General features: G+C 46.0%; 1 protein-coding gene across 1 annotated transcript in view; it reads right to left on the reverse strand.

Moving 5' to 3' along the window:
- MAN1C1 (mannosidase alpha class 1C member 1) overlaps positions 1-20,965 on the reverse strand; it is a 43,102-nt gene that overhangs the window by 11,775 nt on the left and 10,362 nt on the right. Inside the window, exons 3-6 of the mRNA XM_085208694.1 lie at positions 17,180-17,276; positions 4,389-4,504; positions 2,811-2,891; positions 609-703 (exon numbers count right to left, since the gene is read on the reverse strand). Coding sequence (XP_085064820.1) covers positions 609-703; positions 2,811-2,891; positions 4,389-4,504; positions 17,180-17,276 — 389 coding nt within the window. The remainder of the gene's footprint in view (positions 1-608; positions 704-2,810; positions 2,892-4,388; positions 4,505-17,179; positions 17,277-20,965) is intronic.

Consider the following 20,965-nt stretch of genomic DNA (forward strand, 5'->3'; position numbering starts at 1 on the left):
GAGTCTAGCCTGCAAGTTTGTCTCTCTTTTCCAAGCGTCCTTCAACAAGCTATTTAACCCAGTTCTCCTAAAGCTCCCCTCCAGCAAGAGGCCACCACCTACCTGAAATCAAATGCTGTGGCTCTAAGTGAAGACTACACACCTGGCTGAGTGCTGCCAGCAGGGAGAGAAATAGAGGATCAGTATCTCCTCCCTTTCTGTCAGCAAAAAAAGTCAGTCAGTCCCATCCTGTTTCTTTCTAAATCTCTACAAAAACTGAACCTGGATAAATTCATATGCATCTGATTGGGTACACTGCAAAATGTACTGACTACAAATAACCTTTCAAAGAAAATGAGAATGAAGAAAATGCTACTGCAGCAGGGAGGCCTGCCAAGAATTAGAGGAAGAAACTGTGGATAGTCCAAAATTAATAAAACACAGCTGGCTTTGAGTCACCTGCAATCTCTGCCAAGGCACTTCTTGGTTCTGAGTTGGCAAAACAAATGACCTCGAAGAATCTGCACTAGAGGGGGGGCAGCTCTGAGAAACTGCTGCTGCTCCTGCTTGGGTGCTGGTCTTTTACATTCAATAAAAAAATGACATGCTTGTAAGGACACGTGTCTTGCCTGCCCAGATTTATGACGCCACGTGGGATACCAGTGGGGGTGTTAAAAGCTGGCAAAAGTTTCTCTCCGAGTTCCAGAGCTTTACTCTTGAACACCTGTTAAAAGAAAAGGAGTGGATCAGTGTTTGATGGACTGCTCATGAACACTAGTCACCTTGGATTCTTTTAAGCCCACCTTTTCAAACTAACCATTATAAAAAACTAAAAGCACTGTGCACCATACAGCTCCACCACTTCAGTCAGAGATCCACTGTGTGACAGATTTGAACCAAAAGTGAATGAACTCAGCTGTCTACTTAAGTATCCTCCAAAAAATCCGTTCTCGAGTCACCTGCCAAACTCTCAACCTGTATGAGAGCGCACAGAATGCCCCAAATATCCCAGCAACAAATTTCAGTGATCTGAACTGACCCAAAGAGTGTTCCATTGGGACAAATCCTGTGATTCTCCCAGTGTGGAAGTGCATGCTGAATTAAAATCAAAATATATCTTTCTAGGGTGAAGCCCTGTCAGATTTACAACGTTAGTCTACCTGTTGTTAACTCTAGACACAAAAAAACACCATTTCCAAGGATCAGTCTTTAGCTTGCAACTCAGTTCCATGAGGGATTCATAGTTCTATGGCTAAGCTGTTCCCTTCCCATTCATAATGCCTGAGTTTTTGAGCTTTCAAATCAAATTACAGCTTATGGTGCCTTGCAGCACAAAATCATCATACATAATTATTTTGGAACAAACTGCTGTAAGCACTAATCTTTGCTCTAGAGCTTAGTCCAGATCAAGAGAAGCTTGTAGGTGACTTAAGAGATAAAGCAGAAGCCTTTTACCTCTACCCCCCTCCTGTATCAGCCCAAGCTGTCACAGTAATTCCAAGAAAGAAGGAATTTACTGCTCTAAAATTACAGCACTGAGGAAACCTGAGCTCTCCTGGGGGCTATCAGCCTATTGATATGCTTACAAGGAAGTAGGGATTTGATTCAGAAGTCAAAGCCAGAAGACAGAGACTTGAATTTTGCCAGGCTGAACCTGGTGCATATATGACAGGTACTGCCCTGGCTGCTGACTGCATTTCCAGAGGTCACTGCTGGAGTTTTAGAGTTTAACGTGGTTTCTTTTTGCTGTTGACCTGAAGCCTGCTGAAGCTGTGACTGGGCATGGCCTTGAGTTAGGGCACGAGAGAGTTTGGGCACTTTGAGAGTTTGCCCAGGGCAGAAATTACAGAGAGAAGTCATTCCTGGAAGTCATTTAAATGCAACCCAATTAACAGTGTGGCTGCAAGGATCAATGGTGCCACTTTGCAGTGATGAGCCATCCCATCCTACTACAGTGGACAGAACACAAACACAGTCAGCATATGGCACAAGAGCTAAACACTCATTTAATAGCCGGTCTTACAGCTCTTTCACTCACAAAACTCCCCCCATGGAACAGAATTGTTGCTTCCCTAAGACTTCTGGGGCAAAGCAATGACCTCTTAATCTCTCTACAGCCAGATGTAAAATTCCAGTCTGGTTGTATTACAAAACAGATTATGGCACTAAGTCCTCGCCTCATCAGGATTGAGAGAAAGAAGGGAAGTGGAAGTGAGAGCCTCCTGCTTTAACCAGCACTGCAGGAGGAAGGCAGCATCCACGAATGGCTGCTCCACCACATCACAATGTGGGCTCAGCCCCCCAGCACACACCTGCTGGGCACCAGCACACTGCATGGAGCTGTACCACTTTGTCACCTGAGCTGGTAGAATCTAGGAACCCTGCCTGGCAGCTTGACAGACCCTCCTTCCCTGTGTCCCAAGGCACTTTATCTGACAAATGAATGCTGCAGACTGTTCAGACAAAGTTTGGAGCAATTGCCACTGACCAGTTGCCTTCCTTTGGTTGGAGCAGGACTTGGAGTGATGTTTGATGTCATACTGCCCATGTTTAGAATACAAAGGAACAACAATAAACACAAACACCACTGCAAGTGGCATTTCGGTGGGGAGCAACGTATCCAAACTGCTCACCAAAAGTCTGTGCAAACGAGACGCACAAAGTAATTACATGAGAATTAAAGAATACGAGTGGCGTTTCAATATACACAAAAACAACAGGTTTAGCCTGTTGTTATGGTGAGATCATCCCATGCTCAGAGAAAAGCTGATGGCGAAACCTTTCAGTTCAGTCTTGCTGACAGTGTGACACACAGAGCTGCTGACACCAACCTCTTCTCCAGTTAAGTAGTACGCAGCCAGCAGTCCTCCGATGTAGCGGATGTTCACCTCGAACAAGGATGCTTCTCCATTCTGAAAACACAAAACGACACACCTGACTGCCAAGTCCACACAGAGAAATAGCAGCTGAAGTGAGCAGACTGCAGGCAGATCCCCAAGTCTCCCAGTCCTACTGCAGCACACCTTCCCATCTCAGTGCACTTTGTTCGCTCTACAACGATAGCAGGAGCCCGAGGGGGAAGAGAAGCACCCAAACTGCCCATTAATCTCCAGCTAACAATATCGAAATCAGTTAAGGCTGATTTATTGCCCAGCCATTCAACTCTGTCTTGGATTACACCTTGCAAAACTCTATGAGATGTACATTTTAAAGACCAAATTGCACAGCCACATGGAAGAACGCTCTCTACTTTTTGGTGAAGACTGCATTGCATTCAATAGACTGAAGCACCTCCTGCACAAGGAAGGTTCTGTCACTCAAGGACTCAGGATCAGAAAGGCCCACGGCGTGCATGCAGTCACGGCCATGCTTAGGGAGAGACAAACTGCATGACAGCCATCTGCACCAGAGACAGCAGACAGAGATGGATATGGTTCACTGAATCAATCACTCAAGAACCACTCACCTGGAACAAGTGTTGCTCTACCTACCCAACCGATGATCAGCAAAATGTCAGAAGGACTGCATTCAAAACAGAACACGGGCTCCTAGCTGGTCGGTCTGCATGATAAATGATTCCTACCCACATGCAAATGCATAAAGCTGCAAAGTGGAAAGATATTTTGCCAACACAGCACTTTCTGTGAGCAGGGCAAAGTGAAGGGACACACAGCCCTGTGCACCAGGCTGTTCTCTCTGCAGGCTACAAACCAGAGCAAACGCTCCCTTGAGATGACACCTGAAATGGCAGGAGGCACTGCAGGGCACCCAGTCTCAAACTGGGCCTTGGGAGTCCCTGCCTCACTCTTTGGGACTGTCAGAGTCACTTGCACAGAACAATTTTGAATTAACCTCTCTGCTCCTCTCTGCTGGGCTTTCTGACACCACCAATCAACCCACAGCATCCATCCTTGTCTCTGCAGATCAGTCTATTCCACCGACTAAGATTAAAAGCCTTTATGAGATCCAGATGAATTATTTCCCAGTTGATTTTGTCCCTTGTTTATCAATTTAGTAATGTGCTGAGAGCATCCATCCAATTTATCAAATGTCGTCTTCCTTTTATGAACATGTGAATGCCAGTCATGCCCACCCACATGATGAGGTGGCTGCATGCATTTTTCTTCGTGGCAGACAACGAAGCTGGCATTCAAACAGAAAAGTTGGAGCTGTGGTTTGATTTGAACACTCTCTGCATACCACTGATGAGATTCCATCAGCTCTCCCAGGAATCACAGAATGGTTTGGGTTGAAAAGGCCAGCAGCAATCATAGCTCGCTCCAAAAGTAATGCCTCCTTCGAAGCTCCCCTCCTCAAATGACTCTTAGAAAAGGCTCTGCAATTAGAACTGGCCAAACATGCACTGAGGCTTCTGTGATACAGACGGGCGCTCCCAGTAATTGACTCACCACATTCAAGTCAAAACTCTTCTCCACCCATGTTTTTGCTTCTTGGAATTCCTCCTCCAGTTCCATGATGTACAGAGTATCTAAGGCATCTACCACCGTAGCTCCTCGAAGACCTCCTGCAGTGCAAGCAGAACAGTGTGATGAAAGCACTTTTTTTTGTCTCTACATGATTCTGCAGGAGCTGAGATAAGCAGGTGTTCCTGGTCCCAATAATGGGGATCTCTGGACGGGACCCAGAGTGACCACAGCATAGGCTGAGATCTTCTGAGAGGACCCATGAGCTCTGCCACCCAAAAGATATTGCTCTGGAGGAGCCAACTTTCAAAGGCCTGATACTGCTCAGAAATACCTCCAAAGAACAGCTCAAGATCCGTACTTTAAACATCAGCAATGACTGCAATCCTTGGACTTGTTTCTCAGCTCTTGTCTCAGACAAAACATTTGGGCAGTTCCGATTCTAATCTTTGCCCAGCTACAAACCCAAATACAGCCTCTTCCTAATTCAGTCCTAAGCACAGCCCTCTTCTGAGGGAAAAGAACCACATCTGCACTGTGCAGGAGCACCAGGACAGGACTCTGATCATTGTGTCCTGATGCAGTGTTCATTATCCAGGGCACAAAGTACTTTTCTACCACGTCACAACCCAGGGTTTCCCATTAGCACAACATGCAAACCACAGCTTGAGCTGGGATGGCACATGGAAGACAGCAGTTTGGACACTTTGAAGCTTTGCTGGCATCCCCCCGTGGATGCAATGCAGCAGGGCCATAGGCACGATGATGTTTTTATTTGGCTCGCATCAGCTCCTTTGTCTCACTACCTGACTTTAAAATACCAGCCCACATTCTGCCAGCAATCCCAGCCTGCCCACACCAGGCTGGCACTTCTGCAACACCTTCAGTTCTTCTTCAGCTGTAGTTTTGTTTGAGAGAAAAGCCCGACTAAGGAACTACCGCAGAGAAGAGAGGAAGGCAAAGGTGAGACACGTCATAAATCTTAAGTATTTGGCTTTTCTCATTAAAAAGGGACAGTGTCTGATATACATCATACCCTTACCCAAAGACTGGCTCAGACCCACCCATCTCTTGCAGGGCTCATTTATGCTTTCAGCACTCGTCTCCTGCGCAGAAGGCATCCTGCCTTATTTTGTTGATGTTACAAGCCTGCAGTTTTGACACTTTTCAGCCAGTCAGCACATCATTGCTTTAATAAAAACCCAACCAAGACTTCACTGCTCAGCTACAGATTGCTGGATTTCGGATGCTGTCTGCATGAAAAAACAGGGACCGTGGAGAAGAGATGAAGGCAGCCTCTAGAAATCCATTTATTCCTACCAGGCTTGCAAAATGTTCATCTAACTGAAGCTATCTTCCAGCATGCAGTAGATGGAATCAAATAGCCACTACATCAACTGATGGTTACAAAAAAAGTCAACTGAGCTGAGGTCTGTGGTGTGTTCTCCAAAAGCAGTGATGAGAGCATTGCTGCAGTCAGAGCTTTCTTTATCAACCGTACTGATTCTTCAGTATTAAGGATTATGTCTTTATATATATATAAATATATATATAAATCTTTATATAAAGATATATATATATATAAAGGAGAAAAACAACATGGACACAAGCAAAAGAGAAGGAAGGACAGTACTGCTGGAGGCACAGCCTGCTACTGCGACAATTCTAATAACACTAATTGGGGCTGTTTAATTTGATGATATTCCTTCCAGGTCTCTGCTTGGACTTTGTTTCATCAGATCACGACAGAGCTCACGACACAGCGTCCAATGGCTGGGACTGCACTCGGCTGTCCAAGGGCAGTGCTGTACACATCCTGGCACGTTTGTTAGATCACACACTCAGCCATTGATAACAACAGGGATATTTGCTTGCCGTGCTGATTGCTTTGAGAGATGTTAAAAAAGAATCCCCTTTCAAGATCTGTACAGTGCAATGCGATGGATATAACCAAAGGGGAAACAGGTTTGGAAGGAGGAGGAATCAAAACCCAGCATCACTTCTGACTTTTGCTGACATTCCCCTGCCCAGCAGCTGCTTCCATCCTCACTGCACTCCCGCTGAGAGAGTTCTGAAGTACAAACCTCACATGCAAACCTTCCAAAAGTGCCCAGAAAAGGTAGCAATGACATTTAACAAGACTCTGTGTCTGAGTTTCTGCCTGCCTCTATGAATCTCAGGTCCTGTGTGCCAATAGAATCCTCCCACTCTGCTGATCCTGCTGCACAGCTGGCTCAGAGCAGAGCTACACCTTGCTTGGTAGAGGCAGGTCATGGCATAGCTGGTGGCCAACAGGACAGCAAGTGCCCAGCAGACAAAGCTCTGGGATCCTCATGAGCTCCTACATTGCCCCATGAGAGTGCATGGCCATCGTGAATGGGAGGAGGAACCTTTTGGTGAGACCAAGGGAAAACTGGGGAAAACAGGCAGAACACGGTGATGCTTGCATGGGCATCACGGTATTTTTAACTGAAGGACTTTGCAGTATGGCAGCAAGCAACGGGGGCTCTGCCTGGAGCTCCATCTGTGGGAGAATGCAGCAGCTCATGGAAGTAACACAAACGTTCATCTCTGTGGCCCCTCAGACTGAAGGAGGTCCCGTACCACCGCGTCCCAAGCTGCGAGCATTCGCTCCTTTATGCACGAGAAGAATGGAGACAGCCATGTATGCAACAAGGCCGCTCTGTTCCCACTCCCACCCACCCAGGGCGATCGCCATCCATCCCCTCACTTGTGAGCACTGCCACAGAAATCACAAACAAACGTTACATTAATTAACATAACGCCTGTGAAAGGTGCGGAGTGGAGCGTGCTGCAGAGAGGAGGAGGCATTGTATGCATGCTGTCCTCCCTGGAGCCTCTGTGGGAACACACTGTGATGTCGGCCATCACAGAAGCCAGACTGTTCAACTGACTCTATCTCAGGGGGGCCTTTAGAAACCACCCATAAAGCCCACAGCAGCTCCTTCCAGTTTGAGGTGCATCAGCTGAATAGAAGGTCTCGGGATCCCCTGCTCCCACTCTATCCCTAACTCCTTTCTGGTGCCTGCTAGCTCAGGTACCCATTAAAGCCACCAGCAGCAGGAGTTTGCAGGACAAAGCACGCTCCCAAAGATTCACTATGAGGATCAACACACGCTCAGAAGGGCAATGCTTTGGAAGACACGCATCAAATCTCAACAAACAGGCTCCCCTGACACACGCACAGGTTTTCACCCACTTGCACATCCCACAGCCCTGCTCCTTTTTCAGGCTCCCAGCAAACCCGTGTGGGGAAGAGAAAAGGAAACAACACCTTTCTTCTCAACGTGTAGTTTAAAGGGAGGCCATGAGAGGCAGTCAGAGGTGGAGAACACCAGCCCACCACCTGCCAAGCATGCAAACACCACTTACGACCTGAAAAGCACTGCAAAGCACCAAGCTGGGACTTACACCAAAGGTGGGAACTCAACTGCTGTTGCATCTGGGAACCTCCTTACAGCTACCCGTTATCAGCAAATCAAACCCACCAACTCAGGCACAAACAGACCTGTGAAACACACCCACAACGGAAACTTCACGTTTGGTCATTAGCAGATTAATGAGGGTTTACATCTGACTTGGTGAAGCTTTCAAAAACCAGCAGTTCCACACGTGTCATCCAACTGAAGCGACCACATCCCACCTGCCCGTGCTGACCAACCGTGGGACTGCTGCTGCTTGTGCTGGGAGAGGTCCAAGTGCTGCTCTCACACCACAGCAGAGCTGCTCCATTGCAAAGAGGACAGGATTAAAGTTTTTAAGAGGCAAGACAACCCGCTGTACAGAAGGCAAAGAATCACCTCCTATCAGCAGACTTTGATGTACCCTCGGCTGTTCTCTCCTTCAGCCTCACTGCAAGCTATGCAGAACAGAACACAGTCACATCAGAGACAGCCACGAGTTTTCATACAGCTTCTTGCAGCCAAGGCGAAAACCTTCAGCTCAGAACAACCTCAGTCTCCACTTCTGCACCCTACAGTGCAAGGTGAAGCACACAGCACTGCGCAGATTTAACAGCAACTTTGTGACCAAGGAGCAGAGAGCAAAGGACAAAAGTCAGGGAAGAGGGTCAGAAGTGGACTGCGAAGAAAGAAAAATGACCAACAGACTGCAGGGCACTTGCAAAAGCATCCAGGATATTTTCAATGCATTCCCTTAGCACCAGGAAATAAACAGCAATTCTGACCGTGTTCAGAAAGTGGTTCACCTTTTCTGGCTGTGCTGCTGCTCCATCAGTTCCACCTGCCAAGTGCTGCCTGTAAGCGAGGCAACCTCTCAGCTTGCTGGTGTTGGACCCTGAGCCTCATCCCATCTTGTCAGCTGCCATCCCAAAAAAGCCCCATTGCACACCTGCAAGTGGGAGCAGGGCCTGTGGCCTATGGCTGCTCTAACAAGGTGTCAGTGACTCACTGAGAAGGGAAGAGAGGATACTGAGGCAACAGAGTGACTCACCAGCAACAAAGCATGATTCATTCACCTTCACCCATCCTCAGAGACTCGGTATTAAGCAGGATGGACAACAGCAGGCCCAAGGAGAAGGGACAGTTGGTGCAGCAGCTAACATTTCAGGATCTCACTCCAGAATTGCATAAAACACTCCTGCATGCTCTCCTCCCCAGGGCACTCCCAGCTCCAAAAGGCTCTCCCAGCTAACGGACATCACTTTGCAGTTGTGCATTCAGGGGTCAAACAGCAGCCATTTGCCCAAACAAGTGGTGGTGTGGTCCAATGGGGCATACAGGAAAGCTGAGTAGGGGCCTCTTTTTCAGGGAACATAAGGATGGAACAGAAGATAATGAATTAAAAGTAAAACCAGGTTGGAGGGGTCCTGGGCAGCCTGATCTAGTGGAAGGTGCCCCTGCCAGGGGCAGAGCAGAAGCAGGTTAAGGTTTCTTCCAACCCAAACCATCCTACTATCACCCTACTGTTGCAAACTGTGAGACAGATGGAAGCCCCAGCTAACCTCAGCATCACAACCACCCAGGAGGCAGAGCCAATGCACCAAGACACTACAGCAAGCCAAGAAGCTAAAGAATATTGTCTCTAAAGTGCTGGAGACAGAACCCAGGGGGCCCTGCCATGCCATGTGGCACATCATTCGTTATGAAATTTCTCAGTGAAGAAAAAACAGATCATTTCCAACAAAGCCATTTAAAATTATATATATCCATACAGGAATGTATTGTGCCAATGCTTAAAATGAAAGGTACAAATCGTGAGGAAGCCATCGTACTTCACCCTGCATATAGCAGAGTTGGGTAAGTGCTACAGGAGAGAGTGTCAAAAAGCTTTTTGCTAATTTTAATCACCAAGTTTGCAAGTGAAAGGCAAGAGGAAGAGGGGATGGAACTCAGATCAGTGCAACGCAGACCCAGATCGAAAACGAAAGGCCCCGACTCCCACTGTTCCCATGTCACATCACATTTGTCAGAACAAAAATTAGTGCTGAAATCTTGTTAGGAATAAAAATTAGGATTCAGTCCTTACCAAGTATGACAAACCTGTTAACTATTCGGGCACAGAAGACTCCAGTCATTAGTGGCTATTTATTTCCACCTCTCGGAGGGTTGGCAACGCAGGGCAAAACAAGAACGAAAAACACTGAGATCCCTTCTTCTCATCATGCTGGCGGTGAAGGCTTCAAAAGATTGAACCAGCTTTGATTAAAATCAGTGCCTTGTTAAAACAGGAGTCTGACAAGCAGCCGTCTCTGAGCGCTCCTTTTCTCGTTCCCTTTGGTTCTTTTTGAACACTGATACAGCTTGGAGACCAGACTCAACGTCTGACATCTGTATGGAGGTTTGTGCTGGCAGGGAGCTGTGGCCACACAGCGTCACAAAGGATGGAAAAGACCTCTAAGATCACCCAGTCCAACCATCCATCGACCGCCAACATCCCCTCACCAAACCACATCCCTCACTCAGTACAACATCTCGAGCACCTCCAGGGATGCTGACTCCCCCACCAGACAGCTTCTGGGTGGTGGACAAAGGCAGAATTTCTGGGGGAACCTTCGTGCAGCCTTCTACACACCTCAAGGTGATCTCAGCAACAAGGTCCACGGTGAACAGTTCCTTGGAAATGTGCTCTGCGGTGCAGATCTGCCAGTCCTCTCTGTGGGGTTGCTCTGGATCAGACAAAATGAATGGTTGGAAGCCTGGTCCTTCTGAGGTATTGATCTGTATTTAGGTCAGAGCTCCCTACCCACTCTGGACCACTCTTATTATCCACTGTTATTTTTTAACCTGTAAACCTGATAGCTGTAACACAGAGTAACTCTATTTTCTTTAAGGTGAACTAAATCTGAGCAACAAGGAAGCAGCAAAGAGAGAGAAAGGGGACATGAAATTAGTTCAAGAATTAGAAACGATCTGTTTTTTATCAGCACGTTGTCAAGCAAGCTTAAAAATGAAAGGTTCTTCAGGCCTTCAGACAACCTCATGTTTCTTTGCTTTTCAAATAAAGCACTGCACCTGTACTTCACAGAAAGGAGGAGAAGAAAATAAAGGTGTTTGGCACGAAAATGAATTGCTCATCACTGTAACAGCCCTTCAGGTAGTTACTTACTGCAGTGGAAGGAATGACATAGTAAGCATCTATTGCCAACTGATTATTAAGCATTTAATACCTGGCAGCACCCAGTTAATATTTTTCCCTTGATTTCTCCAACCACCTTTTGACATTTAGTGATCCTCCACCAACAGGTGACATCCCATCATCAGGCAACTCCAAATTCCCCAGTGCTCAAACCAAACTGTGTCTGCTTGTGAGTGCCACAGAGGAAGAAGTGGTTTGCCTGAGCCTCAGGAATATAATTCTCAATACAGAAGAGATGCTGCAAATCCACTCTCTGCGTGTATTCAGTTTCCCATGGCACAGATTCCATTGCAGGCAGACTAAGTTGGCTATGGAGAGCTCAGTGGAAAATGGAAAGCAATACTTGCTCAAATGCCCCTTTGGGAAAAGAGATTTTCTCCTTTGTTTTGGTTGTCGGTGATCCAGCAGGGATTGTTTTGGGGAAAAATTTGACAAGCAAGGAGTAATTCTGGGTAAAACAGTTCAAAGAGGTTAAAGGGAAGATGACAGCAGCAATATCAGTGGGCAAAACACTGTCAGTCTCTTCTCTTCTGGATGTTTGAAATTAATTTCAGGCTGGTTAAAGGTAACCTGATTATGTTTTATTTATTGCTTCGTCATGTACCTCCTTGAGGACATGCATCATTTTACATGAGGGGCCCCAACAGGCCTATTAAAATAAACACACACATTCTACCTGCAACTATTATCCATGAACCTTCAGAGATATAGGCAGCAGTTAATGAGCAGAGACTGCTAATTGATGTTAGAATTCAAAGGTGAGACACTTCATTGTAATAAAGGAGAAGGTGCCCTTCTACCTTCCAATCACACAGCCCAGAAAGTGTCTATGGCAGATGCACTGTGACAACACAAGAGGGAGATGATCAGAGATAAGTCAAGGTAGCACTTCCCCTCAGCAGATGAGACTCGTCCTGGAGAGGCTCTGCAAAACAGACACTGCCTTTCTGGGTAAGGCTCTAAAATCTTATAGTTTGGGTTTTCACCTACAGTCTAGGTGAAGAAACGTCGGTTCCTATAGTGTGTTCACAGAAATGCTCTGGCCCTTAACAAAGTCCCGTTGTGAGAGCATGCTTCAGAGAGATAAGAAATTGCCTCTTGCTTCAAACTTGGGTTTAATAGGATTTCTTATGCTGTTCGTTATGAAACTGAATGCAAGGATCTGCACCTGGACACCTGCTTTCAGACCAGATACTGTGAAGCTCTCATTACCGGTCATGAGATGAGCTAGGTGAGCAAGGAAAGGATCTAAATACATACTGCTTGTGAGTGCAGTGGGTCAGGAGAATGCAAATGGCCCATTACCACATCTAAGCTGATGAGCAGAAACACACGAAGCCACTTCAACTTGGAACCATCTGTCCACATTCCTTTCTTCTCCCATTAGGAGAAAGTCACACCAAGAAGTCTACAGCTGAAAGGCTCCAAATGCTCTTCAGTGTCTTACAGAACAGGATTATGTTTCAAGACAGCCCTGAAAACTGGGAAAATCCTCTGAAATAACCAGGATGCAATCCAATTGGAACACAAAATATTTCACCCAGAGGGAAGAAGAACAAAGCCTAAGGAATAAATGGTTAGACAGCACTCTGCAAAGAACGATGCCAGGACTACAGCAAATAACAAATTCAGCTCAAGTCAACGTTGTAATGTTGCAAAAGGAACAAACCTCAGGATGGGTAACTGGTGTTTGCTGCAAGTGAGACATGGAAGGGCTCTCACACACCACGCTGGTGGAGCCTCAGCTGGAACAGAAGCCAGGTCAAGAAACACATGGGCTCATGTGGAGAGTTTGGAGGGAAGCAAAAGAGCAGGAGAGCAAGGTCAGACACCAGCACGGGTCTTAAAACTAAAGCATGGAGGTAGAATGGCTCTACTGAGTTCCCAACATCCGGTATCTTAGGAATGGCTTAAGAAGGGAAAAACTAAACGTTCCTTTTCATCCTGTGATTACTCACTAAGGTGAATGGGAATTGCAGGTGAGCAGGAAACCTCGTGAAGGTGCCCTCCTGGAGATGCACCAAAGCGATGCTGAAGAAAGGAAGTGCTACACAGAATGCTTTCTGATCCCTGCAAACCCCCAAAGCTATCTTAGTGACAGAGCACATTGCAGTACAATTTTGGATGTACACAGAAGTCAGGAAATTAAAAGGGTTGGTTCCCACAGCAACCAGGATGCAGCCTGCCAAGAGAGAAGGAATGTTCCAGCCTAGTCAGAAAGCGCTAATTTTAACACCTACACAGGGCAGCTTCCACTTCCAGGTGCCTGAAGAGGGTCTCAATGAGGGCAATGCAAGTTCTCTACTCTCACCTGTCGGGAAAAGCTTGATCCTTAGTTTCCTTGATCTCGAATTATCGGCTCCTGCTTTCAGAACACAGCACAGATCTGAGTTTAGAAATCAAGGTACGACACAGAGAAATCAAGGCTGGTGTGAAGAGCATCACCTGGAATGCTGTGCTCATGGACCACGCTACTCTGCAGTGCTCACTGTCTGGTGCCTTCCTGTCCTCCAGCTCCATGAAGAAAGGGTATTCCTATGTAATCAGACACTCAAATTAAAGCACTGTGGCTAGAATTAAGCATAACTTCGGTGTCCTTAACTGCGAGGCTCTATCAGAGCAAGGATATGCTGAGCACATTTAAATTAGTATGGAAACAATCTCTGCCTTTAGAACTCTCTCACGAAACACCTTTATTTTCCAGCACTGATCTTTTTCTCATTATTTCTATTGGGAGCTGCAAATACAGTTTCGGGGTGTAGCAGGCTGGGTTTTTTGGATCATAAAACATCACAAGAAGGATGAATGATTTTACTAAGCCCTGAAAATCCTCCCAGTTTTTGCACACTGATGCCTCCAGCAAAGGCTAAGCAGTTTTCCTGAACTTACAAAAAAGAAATCCTCCCTGGTGAGAAGAACAATCTGGAGGGCTGAAAGAATATTTTTAAAAATTATAAAGGTCCTCAAATGAAAAATGCCCACCCCGACACACAGACCAACTCTGAGAACACTGAAACCTGAAAGCTGATGCCCTATGGGATGATGTAAGGAGATGATGGGCTGATCAAGAGAGGTAAGAGACTTCCCTCGTCCCAAAAGGCAGCAGAGATGAAAAACTAATAATACCAGAAATGAGAACTTGGCAAAATTATAGAAAAGGAATTTCTGCAGCAGAAACTATTTTAAATGCAATCTCCCAAAGGCAAACAGAAAGCTGTCAAGGTTTAGCAGTAATCCGGATGAGTAACCAATGAGAAGGAAACAAAGGCGGCAAGAAACTTCAGCAACAGCACGAGGAAGTGTGTGATAAAGCAGTTTAGTTCTAAGTGGGAAATCCAACACAGCAAAGCCAGGTCTGAACCTGTCTAATCTCTGCAGAACTTTCAAGAGTGAATTAAAAACAAAGAAAATAAATGGGTTTTCTGCCACACAATTTAGAGCTACCCATCCCCTCTGAATAAATGAGGAAAAACCAAACACAGGAGGATAAGATAAGAAAGCCAGAAGTCTCTGGATACTTCAAACATAAAGAGATGCCACTGAAAACATGGCTTTTAATTTTTAACTCGTTCTGCTGCTGGTGGCAACGTGTCTGCAGGTTCATGTCTGCAGGAGGAATTACACGTAGTATCTAACGACGATACTAAGATGACTAAATGTCCTCAGCACTTCTGCAAGACGTGTTCTTTCCAAGGCAGAGGAGCTGCAATGTTTGTATTCAATGCTGTATAGCATCATCACCCAGCTGGCACAGAGAGGTGCCATGGAAATACCTGGGCTGGATGCTGGATGTCAGCTCAAGCCAGCTGGAAAGGCCAACCTCCACATTGCATCTGCTGTAGGGTTGCCACCAACACCTCCATAACCCAGAGAAGCAGCAGGGCAGGCCAGCAATGCTCACTCTCAGTTGGCCGCCTTTTAATCACACGCTCAATAACTCTGCAGATGAGACAATTATTTCTGCATAATTAATGCCTGGAACGAGGCGCAAACAACACATATATGGGCAGCATTAAAAAAGAGCCTCAAGACAAGCTCGTTGTATCCTTAAATATGTTCCCCAGTGAGTGAAAAAAGGAGAAAACAAACAAGAATTTGTCCCAGCCCATCCACACAGTGAGAGGGAGCTGCATCCACAGCTCCTCTGTGCTCCCCAGCATCTTGAAGAGAAGGCCCAAAGAACGTTCTCTAAGCACATCAACTCCAGAGGATTTTTTCCCTTCTGTTTTTATTTGATGCTCTATTGGCCGTTTTTCCTATTTTTTGTTTGTTTGTTTGTTTCCTTATCCTCCCTCCTGCTGTTCGGACAGATCCCAAGACGCTGTCCTACTTTCAGGCCTCATTAAACTCAAAACTGTGCTCGGGGTCAATGGGAAGTTCATTAAATTCGTGAAGGAGCACGGGATGATTAACAGCTTTACTGAGGTAATGTGAAATTTGTTCCATTTCTCAGCAAAGACAGGCCCAGATCAAACCCCTGCCATCCAAACTTTGCAGCTGCTTTCATATCCAAAGAGCTGAAGAGAGACTGCAGATGCAAACACAGATACTGGAACGTGCATCTGTGCTTTGCATCTTAGGCCAGGACTCTTCCCTCAAGTTTTGTTTTCTTTTCTCTTCTTTTCTCTTCTTTTCTCTTCTTTTCTCTTCTCTTCTCTTCTCTTCTCTTCTCTTCTCTTCTCTTCTCTTCTCTTCTCTTCTCTTCTCTTCTCTTTTCCAAGACTTAAATCTCAATCTTCAACTCTGAAGGGACTTGAATCTATTTGGTCCAAATCAAACGTTTTCAGGAACTGCTGAACGCAGCAAAGCAGATCTGATCTACGTCAGCCCCAGAATAAGGATGTTAATAGCAAAGGTGTTTGAAGAAGCCCACAGGGCAGGATGTGACATTAACAGTGCTTTTGTTTTTCTCCTGTTCCGACTTTTCAAATGAGCATTTCAAGCTGTAATAAACACGTAAAAGCTTTCACTATTTTGTCTTCAAGCTCTTCAGGAATTTTGACATGCTTACTAGAAAGAAGTTGCAAAGAGCTGAAGTTAATGCAAATTCTCAACTGTGGGTATTCTTGGTATGGAAAAAGAGGAAGGGAAAGGAAGAACAAACCCCAAATCACTGCTCCTGACAGAAGTGAGACTATGTAAGTGCAGCATCTGGGCACGTGCAGCCTGTGCAACACAGTGCTCACTTCCCAAATTGCATACTTCAGGCCCCCCAGCAACTGTTAACACAGCTTCCATGCAACTTACAGACACCACAACCAGATGTAATTAACTCTTCTGGTATCTCTGCAGGAACAAAAGAGACAAATGCCTCATCTGCGGCAACAGAAGGACTTGGTAGTGATGCCACAAGCAGAACCCACGGGTTTCTCCTCCCAGAGCTGTGGTTGAATTGCAGTGCAGCCCTTCTTCCTCTGCCATCTCCCCAGGGGATCTCCTCAACCAAGCAGCACTGCTGCTCTTCAAGAACACCATGGGGGACACATGAAACTATTTCCTCCTTCAGACATCCACTCACACACATCTCAAGCTCCCCTAAGCTAATGAGGCTCCTCCAGGAGGCTGCATGTCATACGACCCACATTAGAGAAGGGCTGGGACACCTGGAGAGCATCATGTCAGAATGAGCATAAGAACAGCACTGCAGTTATGCAAGTGGCTCACAAAGAAAAAAAGTACTTTGCTAAAGAGTAGAATTATGCAAGTAACCACATGGCATAAAGAGCCTGAAATATTCATTCACTCATTCAATATTTCATGGAATTCACATCTTGCTCAGCAGTGGAGCAATGACAGAAGAAACACTCAGTTTGGTCAGGTCCTGATGTGTATAAACTTAAGCAAACAGCAACAGTGACAGATTTGTACCGACTTTATGTTTTAATAAACATACAGCTTGGTTTTAACATTACTCCTGGATGTGTTTGGTGCCAGATCTGCACACAGAGATGATGCAGGTTGAGCACTTTGCTTATAGGAAGGAGATTGCCAGCAAAAAGGCACCGGCAGGGAACTCCTAGGAGCATCACTCTATAAAAATGGAAGAAGAAAGATCAAATCTGTCGCAGACACCTCACTGTATCTCTGAGGAAGGAGTGACGTGGATGTGTGACCTTAAAAACGAGACGAATTCACACTGAAATGGATGCAGAACTCACCAAACATGTTACCAATGTGGCCATTCTTAGTCAGCGGTCGCAGCTCATTCTTTCCCAGTGCATACTGCTTGTAGTTATCCCAAGCGAATTTCATCATCTGCAAAAATAAAAACTGAATTATAGCACTGAACTAAAAGTTTTCAGAACAGTTCTGGGAAGGAATGATATTTTCCCAGATGCTGCTAGAACTGGCAGCCGACGGCTCGTTAATTATAACATCCTTAATCCTCACGGAACACCGAATGAATGGGGCTGCATTCAGCACTGTGCTGAGTGGTCTCAAACTCAGCTCTCCTGGTGCATTTCTGAAGTACTGCAGTGTTTAACACACCAAGAGCCTGCTTTTACCCTACGCCATGCAAACCAAGCAGGAATTTTGTAAACGTGCCTCAGGCTCTCAATGGTCAGTGTGTACTGGAGGAGCACTGGCGTTCTGGAATGGTAATTAAAATGGGCTAAAAATGGAAGGCTGAACCTGATGGACACCTAAATACAGAGATTTCATTTCTGAGCTTTCACATTTCTTTATGATACTGACAACAAAAGTCAATTGAGGTGTAAACCCACCCAACCCCTGCCCTCCTGACAGCAGTGACATGTACAGCTTTGGCAAAGAGGGACACAATGTGATCAATACTGAGCAAGCAGAAAACTAAAATGGTCTTTAAGGACTGCAGAGCAGCTTTCCTTCTATTAACAGAGCACCTTCACAAGGAAGAAAGGAGAAATCCAGGGCATTTGGGCATCTCCCTGTCAAAACTCAGAAGTGTTTTCTTACCAGAGGCCTGCAGATGGGCTGGGTGTTTTCTGAGGACCCCTTCCAACTCAAGCAACTCCTTCTGGGCTATATGAGCCATCCTGCCCACGCTCAGCACATGAACCTTCCCTGGAGGACTGCAAGGTTTGTGTGTGTTCCAACACACGCACCAGCACAGCTTTTCCTCTCCTCCTGCCCCTTTGGCTTCATCTCTCGTTGGAAAAAATTAAACCTCTCTTCAGCTAGGAGAGACCAGGATTTGTCAGCTTTTAAGGACTGCTTCAAATAAAGCTCCCTTTTATAACACAGCCCAGCTCTGAGCAAGTTCAGCCCCAGCATCTCACTGACCCACGTATTCTTTGATTCAGATAGCAAAGGGAAGAAGGCAGCTTCAGAAAACCAACTACATTCTTCTCCAGCATCACTCAACAAAGTTAAAGAGTCTTCCAAAATCCTTCGGGCAAACAGGAAACGTGAGAGAACACAACAGTTTAAAACAAACCTTGGAGTGATGCTGCCCAGCAGCTGTAACAGCATTCACTGCTTTATTTCAGGACCAGAATACACAGGTTACTTCAGTCTGAGGTTCTCATTGTCATTTCAGCTCTTGCATTTGTCCTTCTCTCTGGCTGTGCGTTCTACAAACCCAACACAGCCTCAGGCACAGCCCTCCCTCATCAGCACACGCACAGAACGCCCATCTCCAGGTTTCATAGCAGAATTCCACCCAGCTGGTGACGTGAACTCATGGAAAACACGCACTGATGGACAACATTCAGACTGCCACGCTGCCAGGAGAAGGAATGGGGGACAAACCAAGTCAGCCTGGGCTCTGAGCACTCACAGGGGGTGTGAATCAGTCGCTCACATTCACTGCCCCGAGGAAAAGAAGTAATGGTGGGGAAAGGAAGAAACCCTCCATAAAATGCACTTGAATATACACCAACCATCTGCCTCAGGATATTCATTTCATTTCCTATAGATCTGGTTGGTTTTTGGTTGTTTTTTTTTTCTTCAGTGGCAGCACTATTCTAAATGGGGAGTTTTCTTTCTTTACCATCATAACAGAACCAATCTGTAAGGATTGTAAGTGTGACCCTGGACTCAGCTCCACACTGCAGCTTTCTGCAGGAAAGTTGTTTTGTTTTTTTCCATAGAAATGACTGACGGGGCTTGCAGACAAGAAAGGAAATAGGTGGGCAATCTTTTGGGGTCATTTTTCTTCTAAATCAGAGCCCAGGGAGGACTCACCCTTCCCGCACATGGACAGGATGTGGAAACGACTACTTTGCTGCACAGAACTCCTCACACTGTAATTCTGAGTCAGCATCATTTTAAGCCAAGTAGGAAATTTCAAATTATTTCCTTCCCTCGCCAGTTCTAACCCCTTCATTTGAGAAGGTCAGAAGGCTCTTCCTCAAAGCACACAATGAGCCCAAGCTGCGTTTTTCAGGTACAAAAAGTCCCACTATGAAATGGTTCCCTGGGCTGTGCTGGCTGTAGTGCCTTCAACCTTCCTGCCCTGTTCTGTCCCGCACTGCTGATCAGGCACACAGAGATGGATGAGGCTGGATGTGCTGCCTACTCGTACTAAGGGGCTGTCAGTTTTCCTTTGCTCACTGCTTTTTAACCCCATGCATTGGAGAGGCAAGATGCACAACACGGTGCTTTCATTTTCCAGGATCCAGCTTTCACTTTGCGACCAAAGTGACCCAGAAGCAGCAATTGGAGAAGTTAAAAAGCACAAAAGCATCTGTGTCATTCTGCTCCTTCTGCTTTCTGCAGTTGTCTTTCCATTCCAAATTCAGGAGTACATCTTCCAAACCACCAAAGAGATTCATCACGTTTATAGAAGTGGGGACTTCATGTTTCTAAGCTGTATGGGGGACTGAGATGTGTTTTGCAGGATTTTTTTCCTGCCAAGTCTCTAAGCATCAAGCTGAAACAGAAGGGGATGGAGCTGAGATGTGCAAGATGGAAAACTGCATGGTACATCCTCGTAAACAAGGCATATTTTATGCCTTTCTAATCATGATAGATCACCACACATCAGCATTAACATGATGCCATTTTAGATGTGAAAAAAGGCACCAGAACCACGAATATCACAGAGACTGATCTGTAATTTTAGGTTCTGTTCTTACTATGCTGCCTGCCATCTAACAGGCAGTAGTCCCAGCTTTTAGCTGATTTATTGCAGAAGCTTCCAGAATCATCAGAGAATGGCTGGGGGTGGAAGAGACCTCCAAAAATCGCCTTGTGCCAACCCCCAGCTCTAGGCAGACACCTTCCATTAGGTTGCCCATCCAACACCCCATCCAACCTGGCCCTGAACACTTCCAGAGATGGGGCATCAGCAGATCCCCTGGGCAGCCTGCTCCAGCATCACACCATCCTCACAGAGAGGAGTTTCTTCCCAACATCTAACCTAAACCCACCCTCTTTCAGCTTTTCTTTCCTTCTCTGCAGCTGCAGGAAGGCCAGTTGTCACACCAGCTCCAAACCCAGGACCTGCTCTTTCCTATTTCCTCCCCATCTTCCTGCCAGCTGCCCCACAGCCCTGCTCAAACCCTGCTATACAATGTCAAATAGATTCAACTGGGTTAAAAAGATCATTTGACTGATGACAACAGTCAGATTCATAGAATCCTTAGAGTGGGAAGGGACCTTTAACAGCCATCTAGTTCCCTAGCCATGAGCAGGGACATCCACAGCCCCATTAGGTTGCTCAGAGAACATCCAACCTAGCCTTGAAAGTCTCCAGGGACCACTTTTATCTGCTGTTTTTTCAGTATTACTTCCGAGTTTAAAATACCCACATAAAAACCACGTTGGAACACTAGAAGGCAGCTAGAATTTATCTGCAAATCTGCAACAAAGCTGAGCTACCTCTCAGACAGCTGCTTTTGCCATCGTTCTACCCAGCTTTTCCTTAAACACAAGCTAAATCCTCACGTTTCCATAACCAGAGCCCCAACCTGAGCACACAACTGCAGCCAGGTGCTCCAGCTCCTCCTAACAGCTTCAAC

Source organism: Meleagris gallopavo, chromosome 25, assembly GCF_905368555.1.
Source record: "Meleagris gallopavo chromosome 25, MGAL_WU_HG_1.1, whole genome shotgun sequence".
Taxonomy (NCBI): Eukaryota; Metazoa; Chordata; class Aves; order Galliformes; family Phasianidae; genus Meleagris; species Meleagris gallopavo.